The 18,539-nt window shown below is 36.8% G+C and overlaps 1 protein-coding gene across 4 annotated transcripts in view; it reads left to right on the top strand.

Moving 5' to 3' along the window:
* LOC108719383 (fibrocystin-L) overlaps positions 1-18,539 on the top strand; it is a 112,772-nt gene that overhangs the window by 55,727 nt on the left and 38,506 nt on the right. For all 4 annotated transcript variants that reach the window (XM_018268211.2, XM_041566612.1, XM_018268213.2 and 1 more), the window contains exons 28-48: positions 1,072-1,177; positions 1,819-1,938; positions 2,415-2,576; positions 3,488-3,609; positions 4,332-4,464; positions 5,162-5,354; positions 5,570-5,712; positions 7,405-7,509; positions 9,002-9,190; positions 10,019-10,189; positions 10,584-10,801; positions 11,857-12,838; positions 13,311-13,556; positions 14,375-14,524; positions 14,993-15,167; positions 15,313-15,469; positions 15,830-15,986; positions 16,150-16,229; positions 16,962-17,091; positions 17,699-17,828; positions 17,942-18,183. In XM_018268211.2, coding sequence (XP_018123700.1) covers positions 1,072-1,177; positions 1,819-1,938; positions 2,415-2,576; positions 3,488-3,609; positions 4,332-4,464; positions 5,162-5,354; positions 5,570-5,712; positions 7,405-7,509; positions 9,002-9,190; positions 10,019-10,189; positions 10,584-10,801; positions 11,857-12,838; positions 13,311-13,556; positions 14,375-14,524; positions 14,993-15,167; positions 15,313-15,469; positions 15,830-15,986; positions 16,150-16,229; positions 16,962-17,091; positions 17,699-17,828; positions 17,942-18,183 — 4,111 coding nt within the window. The remainder of the gene's footprint in view (positions 1-1,071; positions 1,178-1,818; positions 1,939-2,414; positions 2,577-3,487; positions 3,610-4,331; positions 4,465-5,161; positions 5,355-5,569; positions 5,713-7,404; positions 7,510-9,001; positions 9,191-10,018; positions 10,190-10,583; positions 10,802-11,856; positions 12,839-13,310; positions 13,557-14,374; positions 14,525-14,992; positions 15,168-15,312; positions 15,470-15,829; positions 15,987-16,149; positions 16,230-16,961; positions 17,092-17,698; positions 17,829-17,941; positions 18,184-18,539) is intronic.

Raw genomic sequence — 18,539 nt, forward strand, 5'->3', positions numbered from 1 at the left:
TAAACAATAAATAACCAACATTTTTACATTTTCAGTTTTCATTATTCTGATCTCACTTCCTGCAGAAGAGAAGGTCTCATGATACACCCATCATGTCTGACGTTTAGCATTATTTACTTAACATATTACAACTGCTGGGTGTGCACTGTCTTGTCCTGTCCCTGCACTATGCTGTCCTGCCTTGCAGGAGTTGCATATTTTTGCACTTGCACTTTTTGGGGCAAATTTACTTACCTCCGAAATTGCGCTAGCGACGGCTTTGATGACATCGCAACACTTCGCCAGACGTAGATTCGCCTGGACAACGCTAATTCACGAAAATCTGAAGTTGCGTCCAGGGTTCCGAACGCTTGTGAAGTTGCGCTAGTGATAATGCGATAAGCAGTTCAAAGTTACACTAGCAATGCCTAATTAGCGTACGGCGTGAAGTTAAAGTACAATGGGCATATATGTTGCAGTAACTACATTACACTGCACAAGGCCAGGGATCCTTAATAAAATAAAATAGAGGTGGTATATTGCCCTACACATGAGCCCAGTGTATAGTTTATGAGCCATATGTTAGGAAATATAAAGGGGAAGGAGGGAACCCAAAAAAAAAATTTACGATCTTTTTCAGCCTATCACCCTGTAAAAAGTAAAAGACGCCAGCGTTTTTTGGGACTTAGAAAAATGTTCAATTTGTTTTTGAGGAACGCCTATCTACTCTATTGCATTTCGCCTGGTCTGAGGTGACGAAGGCAAGTCTGGCGCAAGAGGTAACGTTCAGTAAAATCCGCATCTTAGTGAATTTGCGTAGTTACGTCCCTTCGCTAGCAAATTTACGCCAGCGCCCGTTAGTAAATCAGCGAAGTTCCGAAATACGCCATGCTGGAGAATTTTTGCCAGCGTAGTCACTTCGCCCTTTAGTAAATTTGCCTCTTTGTCTGTTGTCCGGTACGTCTATGTTGTGTGTAGTAGCATGGTCCTAGAGGAACGTTGTTTTGTTTCACTGTGTACTGTACAAACGTATATGGATGAAATGACAATAAACTTACTCTTGACACTAACAAAGGTCCTTCATCTTTCTAGGTTGAGGTTTATATAAATGGCATCCCATCAAAATGTTCTGGAAACTGTGGCTATACCTGGATGGGAGCTCAAACGCCAGTAATCAGTGGCTTAAATACCACTACATGTAAGTTTATTAATGTTTAGCATATGTTCTAGATTGTACCAGCTGATTACATACAATATGTCTGTCAGTATCAGGAGATGCTTTGTTCATAAGCTTCTTGGAGTTTTAAAATATAGCTTTAATATGCAGCCAACCATAGCTTTAATAGTTTTGCCACTTGCAGTACCAGTTTCCACCTGCAAGATCTATACCTATAAGTAAGGCAGTATGAACAAAATAACAAAATGCACCTTTTTTGCACTTTGCACACTGCCCTCCTTGAATGTAGAATTGCTGCAGGTCCTGTGCCCCATTTCGGGAGTCCCTTTGGCAGTCAGTAAAGACAGGGCTAGTCTGCGCCCCCTGACACTGAAGTCTGTATTTCGTAGTGCACCATTAAGATATTCATGTTTATGAATCCTGTGCAAGCTTAATTATGAAAACAAACAGTTGACTGGTTGAGGTCAGTTACTGGACTGAGCCGATTAAGCCTTCTGTCCTCATTGTGTAATATATAATAATATATTAATATAATCAGTATGCATTTAAGCTAATATATACAGTACAAAGAGCATGCATTATTGTATTTAGCTATCATTTCATATTAATTGCACTTACGCAGTGGACATTGCCAGTACTATAATAATTCTGTTCATCTACAGATGATAATGCAGCTGCGCAGGGGTTGTTAATAAGTGGAGCTGGACTCTCTAAAGGGACAAGCAATGAAACAAGCTATGTGAACATTGGGGATGTGCCCTGTACAATTATCAGTATCTTCGGTAAGTCAGCTCCATTGGTTGCTTGCGCAACATTGACATTTTCATGTGTCACATATAATGGTTTCATTGGGAGGGATAAGGTCTGTCTATCAATCCATCTATCCTTGCATCTACCCATGATCTACTACTCATCGGTTCTATCATTTACTGTTACGAGATTTCCCTCTCATATTTCCATTGTCCTACTCTCAAAAGTATTTATGATTTATGGCACCACATAATGTGTTGATTTTTATGAGTGCTTATGTATATTCTTCCTAGTTTTTATTCCTCTTCTGTAATCAGAAGAAATAATTCAACTACAGCCCGCACATAAAGCAGCCAACAGCAGCCAAAATGCAAAACCATTCCATACAATACTTACTGTAGGTTGCATGTATTTTGTGTATAGAGACTGATAAACAGCAGTTAAAGGGATACTCCACACCTATTCTTGGAAATATACTTGTTACTAATTAACTTTTTTTCTCAACAAGCAACTGAAATCCAGTGCCTGATCCAACCAATGAGTGCCGGTACCTTCCCCATTAAGGTCTTCATTGGTGGTTCTGGGTTTGCCTTATCCAGTGGACAGAACTTGACATTAACTGTGCAGTCCACCATCTCTGCAGTGTCGCCATCTTCAGGAAGCCTTGAAGGTAAGAATACAGAAAACACAAAATCGAATTGCCCCTTAGGTATAATATTCACAAGTTCCTTTTTTCCCAAATTGCCAGATTAGATAAATGATCTCTACAAAACTTCCAAGCCTGAGTGACACTACATAATTCTCAAATGAAAGGGTGATGTAATAACTAAAAATAAACTCAATTCATTGGATTGGTTGACCACCATTTCTTACACAAAAAAACACCCTAATCTACATATTCAAATTTTTTAATTTAGATTTTTAATCATGTGTTAACTAAGAATTGATGCTTTTAAATGCCCATGGCTTTAAACCTACACTACTTTAAGAGTTTGGATTTGGTTATGGGTTAAGCCAAATTCTGGATATGCATGCTCCAGCAAATTGGTTGTTACAGGTTCCTAGAACTGGAGCTGATTTTGCACTTATTAAATTGCACTTAAATAATGCAGCTAAGTAAGAATTGCCTATGGTGGTGGGTGATTTGTTATAATATATATATATATATATATATATATATATATATATATATGTATATATATATATAATGTTCAAAATGGACCAGCACACCAAATCTTCAATCAGAAAAAAAGGTTTATTTCAACATCACTCATGTGTCCAACGTTTCGGTCCACATTAGGGCCTTTATCAAGGATAATGTGGGCTGAAACGTTGGACACATGAGTGATGTTGAAATAAACCTTTTTTCTGATTGAAGATTTGATGTGCTGGTCCATTTTGAACCTCTGTATACTCCGATTGACCAAGCACCCACTTTTGTCTAACAAGGAAGGAGTGCAGGTACTTTGTGAATTTATAGATATATATATATTTATATATATATATATATAATTTTTTTCTATTTATTTATTTTCAGTATGTCATTAGCTAAAGCCCCTTATCTCTTTTGTTTTAATTTAGGGGGGACACTTGTAACATTAACTGGAACTGGATTTAGTGAAGGATCAAATGTCCAGTTTGGAAGCAAAAAGTGTAATGTTCTTTTTGCAAATTTAACAACAATCCAGTGTCGGACTCAAGCGGTAAATATATGTCTAATGTACTGAACTGGTGGCTAAAGATTTATAGCAAAGCTAGCAATATAGGGTCTGATATTGATATACACATAAATACAATGTATAGTTGCAATACATATTAAGTGCTTATTGTCAAGGAGACAAAAGGATGGAGGTCCCTGCCCCATAGGGCTTACAGTCCAAATGGGAGGGAGACATACAGACACAAATCAGAGGGATATTAAGTGTTATAGGCTACAGTGAGTGACACTGCCATATACAGTTCAGGTGTTATGCAAGTGCTCCAAGAGGAAGGATTCTCCATCCCGAGAAATTCAGGATTGACATTCCAAATAAAAAGAGCAGCAAGACAGAAGGGTTTGACATGGGAAACAGCAGTAGTAGTGAGGGGTGCAACCAAGCGGTTGCTCTGAGAGGAGCAGAGGATTCAGCCAGCAGCATATAGAATGACAAGAGATGAGGTGTAGTGAGGTGCAAAGGAGATAAGGGCAATGAAGGTCAGATAAGCACAAATTGGCCCAACCAGTTGTCATCTGAAGACAGCAGCAAGTGCACAAAAAGGAAAAAACTGGAGCTGGTAGTATCTCTGTTGCATTGTCAAGAAAATGGCACAAAAAATGTTTTGTGCACGAAATATTTTTGTTGGGCCTGATGCATTGTTCCACTGGAGACTCCAGGCTTTCTCTACATGGTAAAGTTAATAGGCATTTTAATTAATCCCTTTACAGCAATCAGGAGGATCTGTCGATGTGGTTGTTCTTACTAATGGATATTCTGCAACGTTACCAAGCTCATTCAACTACAGCGCCTCCTTCACACCAGAGATAACGGCAATCAGCTCCAACACCAGCAGCATTTTGGGTAAGGCGTTAAGAACAAATTTGTCATTTCAATATTTTGAAATTCTGTATTAAACTATGACTTAGAAAATTGCTGTCCAGAAATCTAAAATTTACAGTATCATTAAATAAATATTTTGACAATAATTTGTAAGGCTAGAACTGGCCTCTGCTCTGTAGACCTAAACATGAACATTAGACAAGCATCTTATGATTTGTAAGGCACCAACATCTGAAAGACCATAGGTTGGTCTTCTTAAAGCTCCGGATGATACTGTAACATATTCAAGGTTCCAACCAACTTACATAGTATGAACTAATGAATTCCCAAATGTTGATCTGAGGATTGTCCTCCTGTCCAATAAACCATGCATTTATCATTCTTGGTGGAACATTTTTCCAAGGGTCAAGCCCGTCCATTATGTCTAGTTGAGTCATTCTTTGTTTTAGTTCTGTCATCTATTCCTTTTTATTTTTGGTTTATCAAATTTATGTTCCCCAGAGAAAAAAATAAAAGTGATTAAGTGATATGCTCTCATTGGGAAGTTTTCATCACATTCCAAAAATAATTAATTTTTTTTTGAGCTTTTCATCTGAAATGAAGCTAGACAGGAAAGTATTTTATTACATAGCTGTCTTTGGATTCAAAAAGTTGTAACTGGAATTATAATTTTCTTTGTTCTTCTGTTAAATGTCTGCTGATTTATGTTTCTTGGTAGGTGGTGCAGCTCTGACGATCTTTGGAAATAGTTTTGGTAGCCAGTCACCCAACAGCGCAGTTCTTATTGGAAACGTGACATGCCAAATACTTCAGTGGAACACGTCAAATATTACATGCACATTGCCCTCTAACCTTCCTGGGCAGTACAGTATTTTGGTGCTTGTGGATAATTTGGGATTTGCATCAGACAGGTAACCATGCAGATATATATATTAAATATGTCATTCTACACATTATTCTCCCTCTTAATTTTGATCCTATGATAAGTTCATATAACTTATTTTCTAGCTATTCAACACACTAGTACTTTGACTGAGGTCACCTTATAAAGTATCACAGAATTGTAATAAAAAACTGCGAAAATTGCATTAAGGGTTCTGTTTTCATTTCTTTAATTCATTTTTAGTTCACCGGACAAATCCTCCATTACTTATGTCCTAAAAGTTAACAGCATCCATCCAAAGTTTGGCTCTCTCTATGGAGGAACTCAGATTACAGTGACAGGTTCTGGATTTAGCACTAATCAGACAAACAATGTTGTGCAAATAGGTATGTGTTCATATTTCATCTATAAACATGTAAATTGTGTGGATACCCACCCCCTGTATTTATTAACAAGGCAACATTACTATTATCTACAATTCAAGATCTAATTTCTTCTACAATTCAAGAAAGCACTTACAGTAGATATAATTTTTTATTACTTTGAGTCTTCCAAGCCTGAATTTTCAAGATTTATCAATCATAAAAAAATCTCTAAATTTGAATGAAGAAATTCAGCAGCTAAAACCTGGAGAGCTTCTATAGAAGATATAGGGGCAGAATCACTAAAGGGCGAAGTGGCCGTCGCTAGCGACAATGCACTAAAAATCTCATCCGCAGGGACATCACCAATTCACTAAAAGGCATAGAGGACAAATCGCTAGCGAACTAGACTGTCGTTACCTATCGCCAGGTGACTTGTAGAACGGTCGTTACTCCACAAATTCACTAAGATGCAAATTTTACTGAGCGTTACCTCTTCCGCCAGAGCCACTTCAGACCAGGCAAACTGATAAAACAAAGCTACATCTTCTTCAGTCTTATGTCAGTGACATCATATCCTGTATGCCGGAAATGCTTTAAAGTTGTAAAAAAAACACTGGCAACTTTTCATTTTTTTAAAGCAGGATTACTTTCAAAAGTCTGAACTATTAAAGATTTATGTGTGAGGAATTTTTTGAAACTAATTTGAGGGGCATGTCACATTTGTTTAAGGCTGGGCTTATGTCTAGGATATTAGAAGATATCTTTTGTCTTTATTATGGCTCATTGAACATGTGTTTAAAAAAGTGGCCACTTCAAGCATTTGCACCAACATTACTAATAAAGACGTCCATACGAATTTTAGGTACCCTCTCTATTTAAATTGACCTAAGTGCAAGAGTGCTAGTGAAGTTTTGCTAGGCAGAAATGAATGCTAGTGAAAATTCGCTAGCCCATCGGAAGTAACGCTAGTGAAAATTTGCCAGCGTTCGGCTGCTGAGACGCTATTTCGCATTTTAGTGTAGTGGTAAGGAATTTTCACCTGGCGAAGAGGCGCAAAGTGTGGCGAAGTAATCGCTGGTGACAATTCTCCCATTGAATGTGTCCCATAGATAGATATTAGATGCTATAGATAAATACACTATGTGTATCCTACAAGAGCTTTCTGGCATTATACAAACTATGATCCTGCTTCAAACACTATCATCACTATTTTAAGCCTCTCCCTTTTACTTGTATGGATTTGGAGATATTCAAAAACAATCTTTATGATCTTAACTACAGTCAAATTATCAAGCTTTCCTCTCTTTACATGTTTATGTACATATATAGGTTTTGCACAATCACATATGATGTTCTGGCCCCCAAACTCCATAGTGTGGAGTTGCTAGGTTTTGGCAAAGACTTGCTCTTATAGAGTCCAATAGACATGAAGCTCATTGTTCATCATATTTTTGTTGTAATACACAGTACCAGTCTAGTATTTCTAGTTCTCCATTAGTTTGGATTTTCTTTTATTTTAAAGTTATAGAAGCTATAAAGGCCCCTCTGTTCTCCGCATTCATTAAGATGTTGGTATTGAGTATACGAAATAAACACATTCCATATGTTCATATTAAATTGTTTGATGCAATACATTTATAAACATAAAATGTTTACAGGATGATTACATTTACTTTACATTAATTTTAATTAATAATGTTTTATTGAATGCAGGAGCTGTTCCATGCAAAATCACCTCCAGTTCAGAAAGTGGATTATTTTGTACTATTCAAAGTCCAGGCAAAGTATTTACTGTGACAAATGATGGAAAAGACCCAGGTTTGTGGACTAGGAAACCTTCACTTTCGTTGCTATTGATTTTTAGGAAGCCTTCTGTATGTTAGTGTATATTGTTTGTACCATGCACAATGGCTGCTTAAAATGTATAAATGTATAAAGTAATGTAAATGGGAAATCTTGAAATCAAGTTATAGTGAGAATCCTTGCTGGTAGTGTAGACTACACTCCATTAAAGGCAGTGTAATAGATAAGGTCACTGATTTGAAAGATGTCTAGGACAGATACAATAATACATAGGTTCTCAGACTTAAAATTAATTAGCATTCAGAACAGGAACACCATCCACTGGCTAGAAGGGGCAGATCGAGAGTTTGTTAAAGCTATTTTGTTAAAGCTATGTAATGAAAGAAAGCCATAACACAATATGGGGCAGATTTATTAAGCTCGAGTGAAGAATTTGAATGAAAAAAAAATTCGAATTTCAAAGTATTTTTTGGGCAATTCGACCATTGAATGGGTCAAATTCGATCGAATTCAATCGAATCAAATGATTTGAACGATTTGAAGTAAAAATCGTTCGACTATTCGACCATTCGATAATTACTGTCTCTTTCAAAAATACTTCGACTTCATACTTCGCCACTTTAAACCTACAGAGCTGTAATGTTAGCCTATGGCAGTGGTCCCCAACCAGTAGCTCGCGAGCAACATGTTGCTCTCCAACCCCTTGGATGTTGCTCTCAGTGACCTAAAAACAGGTGCTTATTTTTGAATTCCAAGCTTGGAGGCAAGTTTTAGTTGCATATAAACCAGTTTTACTGCCATACAGAGCCTCAATATAGGTTGATAATCCACATAGGGGCTATTAAATGTCCAATCACAGCCCTTATTTGGCACCCCAGGAACATTTTTCATGCTTGTGTTGCTCCACAACTCCTTTTACTTCTGAATGTTGCTCACAGGTTCTAAAGGTTGGGGACCCCTGGCCTATGGGGACCTTCCCCAGAACTTTTCTAACCTTTTTTTGATCGAATAAAAATCCTTTGGTCGATCGATTAAAAACGTTCGGTTCGAAGTATTTTATCGATATTTGAATTCAAAGGATTTAACTTCGAGGGTCAAATTTGAGGGTTTTAACCCTCGAAATTCGACCCTTGCTAAATCTGTCCCTTTGTGTTTTGACCCAAATTAACTGAAATTCAACTAAAAAACACTTCCATTCATTTAGTATTTTTTTCGGGATCCACGTTGCTTCTTATCTATCAGATTACATCTGATATATGTATATAAATATATATATATATATATAATTATTATTATTAAATACATATTTTTACACTGGTAAATCCACTGCATACAACTCCAGTGTCATTTGAATTGGAATGTTATAGAAGCGATAGTATAGTTTTAAACTTTATTAATACTGTTTTATCCAAATGATAATTGTGGGTGTAACATGGCTTGAGCTTATTTCAAGTATATTGTTGAACTGTTTTGATGATTACATTACACTTACACGACTTCCTTTCAGTGTACGGAAGTGGATATGCTTGGCTGCCAGCAAGGGTGGATATTTCTATTGGGGATACGGTGGTATGGACATGGAAACCACAGCTCTTCCTCACAGGAATTGGATATAGAGTCTTCTCTGTCTCAGACCCTGCAAATGTAACTTACGATGGCAAAACATTTATCAGTGGGACCACCAAATCACCATCTGGTATGGCTTTTATCAAACTAGTATCTGTAAATTTAGATGTATCCACAAATATTGTTTTTAATATAGTTCCTGCTAATAAAAAAGTATTTTTATTATCGTGATTACTGATATTTTTGTTGTTAATAAGTCGTAGTATTTAAAAGTATGCAGAGCATTTTCAAAAATCAAAAATTAATTTAAATTTTTTTCAATTTTAATTTATCTTGATAATGCTTATCATTAGTTTTTCCACTAGCAACTTAAAAAGCCTCTATACCAACAATTAGGGGGTTATTTATTAAGACTGAATGCAATAAACTCGAAAAATGTTAGGTTTTTTTACTATAAAATCCAAATTTGTAGTCGAAAAAAAAACCCTCAAATTTTCCGTGATTTATTATACCCCGAGCATGGCAAAAGTCTAAATCCGAAAATCCTCCATCTCAGACCTGCCGAGGTTGTATACAAGTCAATGAGAGAGGCCCCTATCCTATTTGGAAGTTGCTGAGGTCTGCACTGGATTTAGCCGAAAAAAAAATCTGAAAAAGTCATACAATTCGGATTTTTGCTCGACTTTATCGAATTTCCCCCCGATCCGATTAAAAAATAATAAAAAGGTGCAATCGTGGATTCTAGTTTGGTCGGAATTTTTTTTATTTAAAAACTCGGATTTTTGGAATTTGATAAATAAGGCCCTGTGTATGCCACAAGGGAATGCCTACACTGGCATAGTGTTTTAGAATATAACTATCTACATTACTTCATACTAAAATATTATGGTTAAGTATCTCTTTAACTGTGACTTGTTCTTAAAGGTGACAATGTTATATTTTCTTCTGTTGAGTGCAGGTGTCTTCTCCTACCAGTTCACATCTCCAGGAACCTATTATTACAGCAGTGGTTATGTCAATGATGCCAGAACAATCTTCCTACAAGGAGTTGTCTATGTATCTCCAGCTCGAGAAAAGAGCAGTGCCTTGTATGTGTCTGTTGGAGGGATAGAAGCTCAGTACAACCCAGGTAATGTGTACAATATAATTATGCAACTTAATATAGGGACATATTTATTACTTTTAATGGCATCTCAACAGATTGTAGGTGGTAACATTTCAAATTAATAATTTTAACAGCTGAGGCAATTTTTTTACATGACTTACAAATATGAAATATTGTTTCATGTTTGCAAAAAAAAACAAACTTGAATTTTAATATGCCAGCCTCTTAATCTGTTAAAATATGATTATGGAATCCAAGTCAATTGAATTATTCAGGGCCGAATGTAATCACACCACCAAGGTAGACTGTATGGGCCAAGGATCAAATTAAGTGGATTAGCCATACTCTATTGTTTGTTAGATTCTTTTTCCAGAGAAATATTAAATATACTGTAAATTCTTTTAATATACTTAAACAGCTACAGCTCTACGTCTGTCAAGAGGGGTGGACAATTGCATAGCACCAGAGCCAACATGTCCTCAACTTTCAAATATCACTTCCAATAATTCCCTCTCATTTGGGTTTTCAAGCTGTTTCTCACCTTCCATAACCAGAATTAGCCCTTCATTTGGAACAATACGTGACTCAATAACCATCAATGGAACTGGATTCAGTGATACTGAGTGTGCCAATCAGGTATATAACGGAATGGATGGAGGCCATCTATATATACAGTAGATGTCTAGAACTTATGAACAATAATCACTACCAAAGAATGTCATTACCGTTATAAATATGTTGACTAACTTAGAAACAAACGAATCACCAGCACTTGGTCTAACCTACACTGTAACATTGATAATCTTAAAACTACCCCTGTGTTAGCCTTCAGTCCAACCTACATTCTGGAGTCGACCAACAGGTAGAAATGATAAAAAGCCATTATTTGCATGCAAAAAGAAGGAGAATGATTGCCAGTGCACAGGTGACAGTACCCTAGTTTTTACAAAATATGTAAGCTCACTTGCCATGTCATGGATGTATGTGAATACTAACCTGCCAATTAGTATTCTGAGTCTGTAGCTCAATAAAAAATCATTAGTACCAGCAAACAGTGTGAGTGAGTATTAAGACCATGGTATACTAATAAATCCAACAGCACTCCGATAAGTGAATCAAATATTTATTCATGACACCAGCAAAGCAACATTTTGGGCTGTACCAGCCCTTTATCAGACCAAGTGAGCTGTTCACTTGACTTGATAATGGGCTGGTTCCGCCTGAAACATTGCTTTGCTAGTGGAATGAATTAATATTTGATTCACTTATCGGAGTGCTGCTGGATTTATTATTATAAGGTGATACTCACCTTTACAGAGAGGAACACAGCTGTGCACCCGACGCTTCAACAAGTCGATCAGTGTAAGTGTGGCACTGTTGACTTTATTGAGTAGTAAGACCATTTCTCCAATTGCATGCTGTCACTATCAATGTCTCAGGCCTATCTGGAGAAGTAAGGAGCTGTGGATAGCAGAACAGAATACAATATTGAATGGGGGTGTTGAAAAGAGCTTGGTGAAAAAGAATAGGCAGATTTGTGGTGGGTGAGAGAGGGTGATTGGTGGGAAGCCACCCACTGTGATAAAGGGATGAGATGTGAAAAAGTCTACTTATGCTAATTAATCAGTCTATTTTATAGCGATATGATGAAGACTTCCAATTTATTCATACATACTTTGATTCATTTTTAGGTTACAATTGGAAAATATCCTTGCACTGTTTCCTATGCAGACCAGAACACTGTGATCTGCAATGTAGACCCTCAGAACTCCATGCTGGTTGGGATTGCAGAGCTGGTTTCCCTCACAGTGAATAACTATGGAAATGCCATCAACACCATAGCCAAGGAAATGGATCGACGCTTTGCTCTTCTGCCTCACATTGATTCTGTTACGCCCAATAACGGATCCACCACTGGATTCACAAGACTAACCATACATGGATCGGGGTTTTCTAATATAAACGGCAGCACTGTCATTTCTGGTGTGAGCTGTACTATCATTTCAGTGAACTACACAGACATCATATGTGATACACTCCCTGGTACACTACAGAATATCAAAGTAAATGTTCTAGTAAATGGAATTGTCAGTCAGTGCAAAGGAACCTGCACCTTTTCATACATAAGTAGTGTTTCAGCTACTGTGAGCAGCATCTCCCCTACTTCTATCTATAACTCTACTACATTGTATATAACTGGTTCTGGATTGGGCACCAGCAATAACGATGTTTTGGTTTATGTGGGCAACTGGCTTGCACAGGTTATTAGTTCCAATGACACACAACTAGTATGTACTATTGACTCTATTCCCGCGGGCACTTACACTGTGAAAGTAATTGTTTTAAGCAAAGGGTTGGCAAAGGGGCAGTTGACTGTAACTAGCCCGGCACAGGCAACTCTTCTAACTCCATCTGGAAGCACTGAAGGTGGCACTCTCCTATCAATCACAGGAAATGGATTTGACCCTCTCAATACCACTGTGCTGATTGGTGCAGCTTTGTGCCAAATTGTGTCAGTGACCCCAAGCAGCATTCAGTGCCTTACACCTCCATCTATGGCGGCAGTGAATGTTACAGTGTCCATACGTGTGCGTTCCATCACTTACCCACCTCTGAGCTTCTCATATTCACAGAGTGACACCCCCATTGTGTCTTCAGTTGTTCCAAACACAGGTATGTTCTATATTTATTTAATAAAATAAGGATAAAGCACTGCGTATCTTGACAGCACTATATAAATAAATAAATGATGATGATAAAGTGTAAATTAAAAAAAAAAGAAACACAGAGGCAAAAATAAAATTGTTATGCAGAGTGTCCCCTAGAATGCCCCCTAATTTAACTTCTAATTATATTTCTTTTCAGTCTTTAATTCCAATTGCTACCTTGCAGAGTCACTGACTCTTTCAATAAAAGGTTACTGTTACACCTTCAATATGTAGATGCGAGCACTGGTTCATAATATTATGTAAGAGCAAACGCTTTATGCATGGTGTTTTGCACAAGTTTGCACCTAGTGTGCACCCACTATTAGTAAATTACATTTACTGTTCTGCTGTTTCACTGTTTACACAAGGATAATGTGAGTAGGGCATTATTAGTTTATGAGGTATAGTCCATGGTAAATGTGCATTTTTTATTCTAGGTGTACCAGGAACCGCAATTACAATCTCTGGATCAGGATTTGGTTCAGATGCCTCAATGACTTCAGTGAATATTGGCAACACAACATGCACTATAACAACAATATCTGATAACCAGCTACAGTGCACCACGGGTAACAATTCTGGAGGAACTTTCCCTGTCAAACTGAGAACTGAGAAGGGATTTGCCAAGTCCAACATGCAGTTTAAATATCAACTGACATTAACAAATATCTCTCCAAATGTGGGTAAGTCACATAAGTCATCCAGCAAACCATCCATTTTTTTATGTAGCCATCCAACTATATACCATGTGAGGACTTATGCAAGTTTACCCAGTAACTTGAAGTCCTCCTTCCTCTATCGAGGAAGATATATATATATATATATATATATAGATATATATATATATATATATGAAAAAATGGCAGAAAGGACCAGCACTCCGTGTTCCAAAAAATTCAACGGTTTATTCAAAAACTCACAGTGTCTCCAACGTTTCGACCCTCTTTGGGGTCTTTATCAAGGATAAAATGCTGTGTGTTACAAATCTTTAAATACCCACAATCCCTTGTGGGTATTTAAAGATTTGTAACACACAGCATTTTATCCTTGATAAAGACCCCAAAGAGGGTCGAAACGTTGGAGACACTGTGAGTTTTTGAATAAACCGTTGAATTTTTTGGAACACGGAGTGCTGGTCCTTTCTGCCATTTTTTCATATATAACTATATTTGACCTAGCACCCGGCAAAAAAATACAAGTGAAGGAGTGCGGGTATTTTCTACTTTTCTGCTATATATATATATATATATATATATATATATATATATATATATATATATATATATATATATATATATATATATATATCTATATATATATCTATATATATATATATATATATATATATATATATATATATATATATATATATATATATTTCTTTAAATGGCACTGTGCAACTGCTGTACTGCTTGAGAAAGCTAATTTTTATTATATGGATCTCTTGATGAACCCATTGCTGCTACAACATATGAACTATCTGTAAAATGTTTGTTTGTAGGAAGCTTTGCTGGTGGATTGATAATCACCCTCACTGGATCTGGGTTTGACCAGCAGAATTCCAGGGTCTTTGTGTGCAGCTCAGAATGCCGAGTAGACAGAAGCCAATCAAACCCAAACTCCCTGTTTTGTTCAGCTCCTCCACAGAATGGTAAGTCTTAATTAAAATCATCTGAACTGTGGGTTTTCTACTTAATGATTGGACAGCATAAATATAATATCTAGTGGTACCATCGTGATTGATTAGTATGTTTCTTGCTGCCATGGCGAACCTGCCATGGCAGTAGCCTAATTCTCTGTGAACACAGAAACTTGGTCTCTCTTATGTCCTCTCCAAGGGTTTTCAAAGAGTTTCTCAGCAGGCATTCATAATTTATGGATTGAGTTAAAAAAAATGTAAAAAGAAAAAATATGTTTGGCAAAAAGTGATGGCCTTTCAACAGAATCGTAAGCCGACTTAATGCCTGTAGAGCTATTGCTATTCAGTTAAATATGCATCAATTCATAAATTTCTTAATGAACACTAGTTCATTAATAAATACTATACGCATTCTATACATTTAAAAGAACTCTGGTTATAAAATGTGTAGTAACTGATTCTCATCCTCTGTTTTGCTAGTTTCTGGCTCTACACTGGCCTGTGACGTCCGGGTTGCAAATGGAAATGACACTGTCCAACTGAACAGCTCATTCACCTACAATTCTGCCCTGACTCCTGTAATAAGTGATGTGACCCCTAAGAGAGGTGGCACAGCTGGTGGGACAAATCTCACCATCACTGGCTCCCAGTTCAGGTATTCAGACTGTGGTTACAGATTTTGATGGCTGTTTATACACATAGTGCAACTGATATACAACACAACAATCAATGAAGCGATTTAACATTATAATTATTTCAGCCTGTTAACGTTATAATGTGTTTTTTAAATGTATTTGCAGCACAGACATTTCCCAGATCACAGTTACTGTGGGACAAGCAAACTGCCGAGTGCAATATGCCAATAGCACGCATATTATATGTGTAACTGGAGCTCAGTCTCCTTCACAACATACTAAGGTGCAAGTGAAGATTGAAGGAAAAGGACTCGCCAAGATGGTAAGTGTACCTATTATATCATTTTTAGAGAACATTGGTTAAATTATTGGGTAACTAAAAAAGAACAAATGAAACTGCTCAAGATTAGATCTCATCTTCTCATAGTGGATGGGGATCTTCAGATGAAGAACAAGGGGGGTTTCAGCTCCAGAAGTTTAAATCCAAAAGCTGTAAGAAGGGATACAATTCAAAATACTGTACATTTTAGAATGATAACTATTGTCCAGTAATATTTCAGTCTTACAGTACATCAAGTCTATTTGATGTACTGATCTATGGCTAATCATACTTTCACATTCTATGCTGTATTTATTTTAGCAAATACTCAAATACTAGCAAACCAAAATATATATTTTTCAGGATAATGCTGATTTCCTCTACATTGACGTTTGGTCTTCAAGATACACATGGGGAGGAGACACACCTCCTGATGAAGGATCACTGGCAGTTATCACAAAAGGACAAACCATCTTGTTGGACCAAAGCACTCCAGTGCTCAAGATGCTTCTGATTCAGGGTAAAGTGACACTTGATCACAACTGGAAGAAGTTGTTTGACAAATCTGTTTAGTTTGTAGACTTGTTAGATATTATATGAGTAGACATCTGAGTTACTCTGTGTGTATTATTCCTGCTGGGCTGTGCTACCAGTTTCACTTTGTTAAATTTCCCGTATAACAGGTGGAAGTTTGATCTTCGATGAAGCCGACATTGAGCTACAGGCAGAAAATATTCTGATTACAGATGGTGGTCTTCTTCAGGTAGTAACAACTGGGGTCTGCTACATCTTATATTGTATGTCGAAAACATAATAAATGGCATTGTCTTCCCATAAAGTTTCCCAAAAATGTTCAAACTTTTGCTTCATTTTGTACACATTGCCCTCTCTTACTTTTATTTTGTATTCATTTTTCTGATATTAAATTCCCCTTTACATTTTGTTATTAGCAATTACCAATGGTCTGTAAAACAAAACTGTTGGCAAAAATAACAGTGTCAAAGTTGTAACAAGAATTATGTAGTGCAAGGAACTAAAATGTACAATGATAAAAGAAGACTTAGGGCGACATGTCAAAAGATTTGTAGACTTCAAATTATACCTATTCGCAATAGATATGGGGGGGGGGATTTATCAAATAGCAGGAAAGCTATACCCCTAATCTCCGGCAGAAACAAATATCTATACAATCACAACTTTTTTGGCATCTGTGGAAATTGCAATTGCAATTTACATAAGGCACTATAAGCTGTTCTTTTACCACCTAGCCTATGAAAGATATAATGCATTAGGCTGCCAAAACAGGAATTAACAAGCAAGAGCCACAACAGAAACATGCCATGTCGGATTTTATAGAGTAAATTTTATGTTCACTTTTTGAAAATAGTATCCAATTATTAACACATGCTGTGTGCATGAAATAGGTGGTCATCTACCAAATCATCCCAGTCACAAATATGTATGTATTATGTATATTTGCTTTGTTAACATCTAGATTGGAACTGAAGATGCTCCATTCCAGCACAAAGCCATAATTACTTTGCATGGACATTTACGTTCTCCTGAGCTGCCTGTATATGGTGCAAAGACATTAGCTGTGAGGCAAGGAACACTGGATCTACATGGTAAAATTGCATTTAAAGTGGACTAGCATTAAAAAAACTTTGGAGAACATTCAAATATCTTCATGTGCTTTCAGGTAGAACTCTGCTCCCTTGTTTAAGTCATGTGACTTTATAGACATTCTTCTTGGCAACAATAGTTGTATAATTCTTTACTATTCAGATCCTAGCAATCTTTATAATAATGACCCCCTTTGGGTTTAAAAACTCAGTTTTGTATTTGGACAGGTATGATGGTTTCCACTTGATTAAAAAACAAGTTTTCTTATTCAATAATTTAATTTCAATGCTAGAACAATTCACTATATTTAGGAAAAGATTGTGATCTGAATCCCTGCTTTTATTTGACACAGTGATTAAGAGTTTGGTGAGGCTTATTTTATGGTGGCCATGCATTGGCCAAAATGTACATTATGCCAGCTAATCAGCCTCTGGTATACTATCTGAAGGAACATGTATGTGTATGTTTTATTCTTTTTAATTCATTTGGGACCACTGCCCAATTAGAACAGCAGGAAGTGAAGAGCAGCTGCAGTATGGCTGAAATAGGCCAATCTGCCCAACCAAATGGACAGCTTAAGACTTGCTATTATTCTTTATTGTTTTCCAGGACAGCCAGTGCCTGTAACATGGACTCGTCTGGCACAAACAGCTGAAGCTGGAACATCTACTCTCATTTTGCAAAAAAATGTGACATGGAAGGCTGGAGATGAAATTGTCATAGCCTCTACGGGCAATAGGTACATAATATTGCGTTATATATGACAAATTTTAAATGTTTGCAATTTGCTCATTCCAAAATCATACATGTACTGTATATTTTTGTGACTTTTTGTACCTTTTTCCGCAAAAGACACAGCCAGAAAGAAAACGAGAAAATGACAATCTTGAGCGTCTCCCAAGATGGTAAAACTGTGACTCTAACACAGCCCTTAACTTACAAGCACTTGGGGATATCAGTCACTCTTCCTGATGGCACAGTATTTGACGCAAGGGCAGAAGTTGGTGTTCTTACGAGAAATATTCTTGTGAGAGGGTCTACTAACGTTGAATGGAGTGACAAAATACAAGCTTGTCCAGATGGATTTGATACTGGTAACTATTAGTGGCTTTAAAGAAACATTATGTCTGATTATACATGCTATGACCTTTAGGTAAAAATATGTAACAACCAAATAAAAACTGCCAGCTGCCAGGTAGTAGCAGATGAGTTATTTACCCTTCAGGGAATGCCCTATTTGGTCTTCTTCTGTGACCATATCCTTACAGTCAAAATGGGAATGGGGTGTGAAGCTAGTGTTACATGGAAAGAATCACTGTTTCACCAAGCAATAGGATCTTTGCCCAGTTTGGTCACACATATACTAATGACACAAAACACAAGGCTGTGCAGACACTATTAGAAAGAACACATTAAAGGGGCACAGGGCTTTTCAAACCTGTCCGATAAA

This window comes from Xenopus laevis, chromosome 6L (genome assembly GCF_017654675.1).
Source record: "Xenopus laevis strain J_2021 chromosome 6L, Xenopus_laevis_v10.1, whole genome shotgun sequence".
Taxonomy (NCBI): Eukaryota; Metazoa; Chordata; class Amphibia; order Anura; family Pipidae; genus Xenopus; species Xenopus laevis.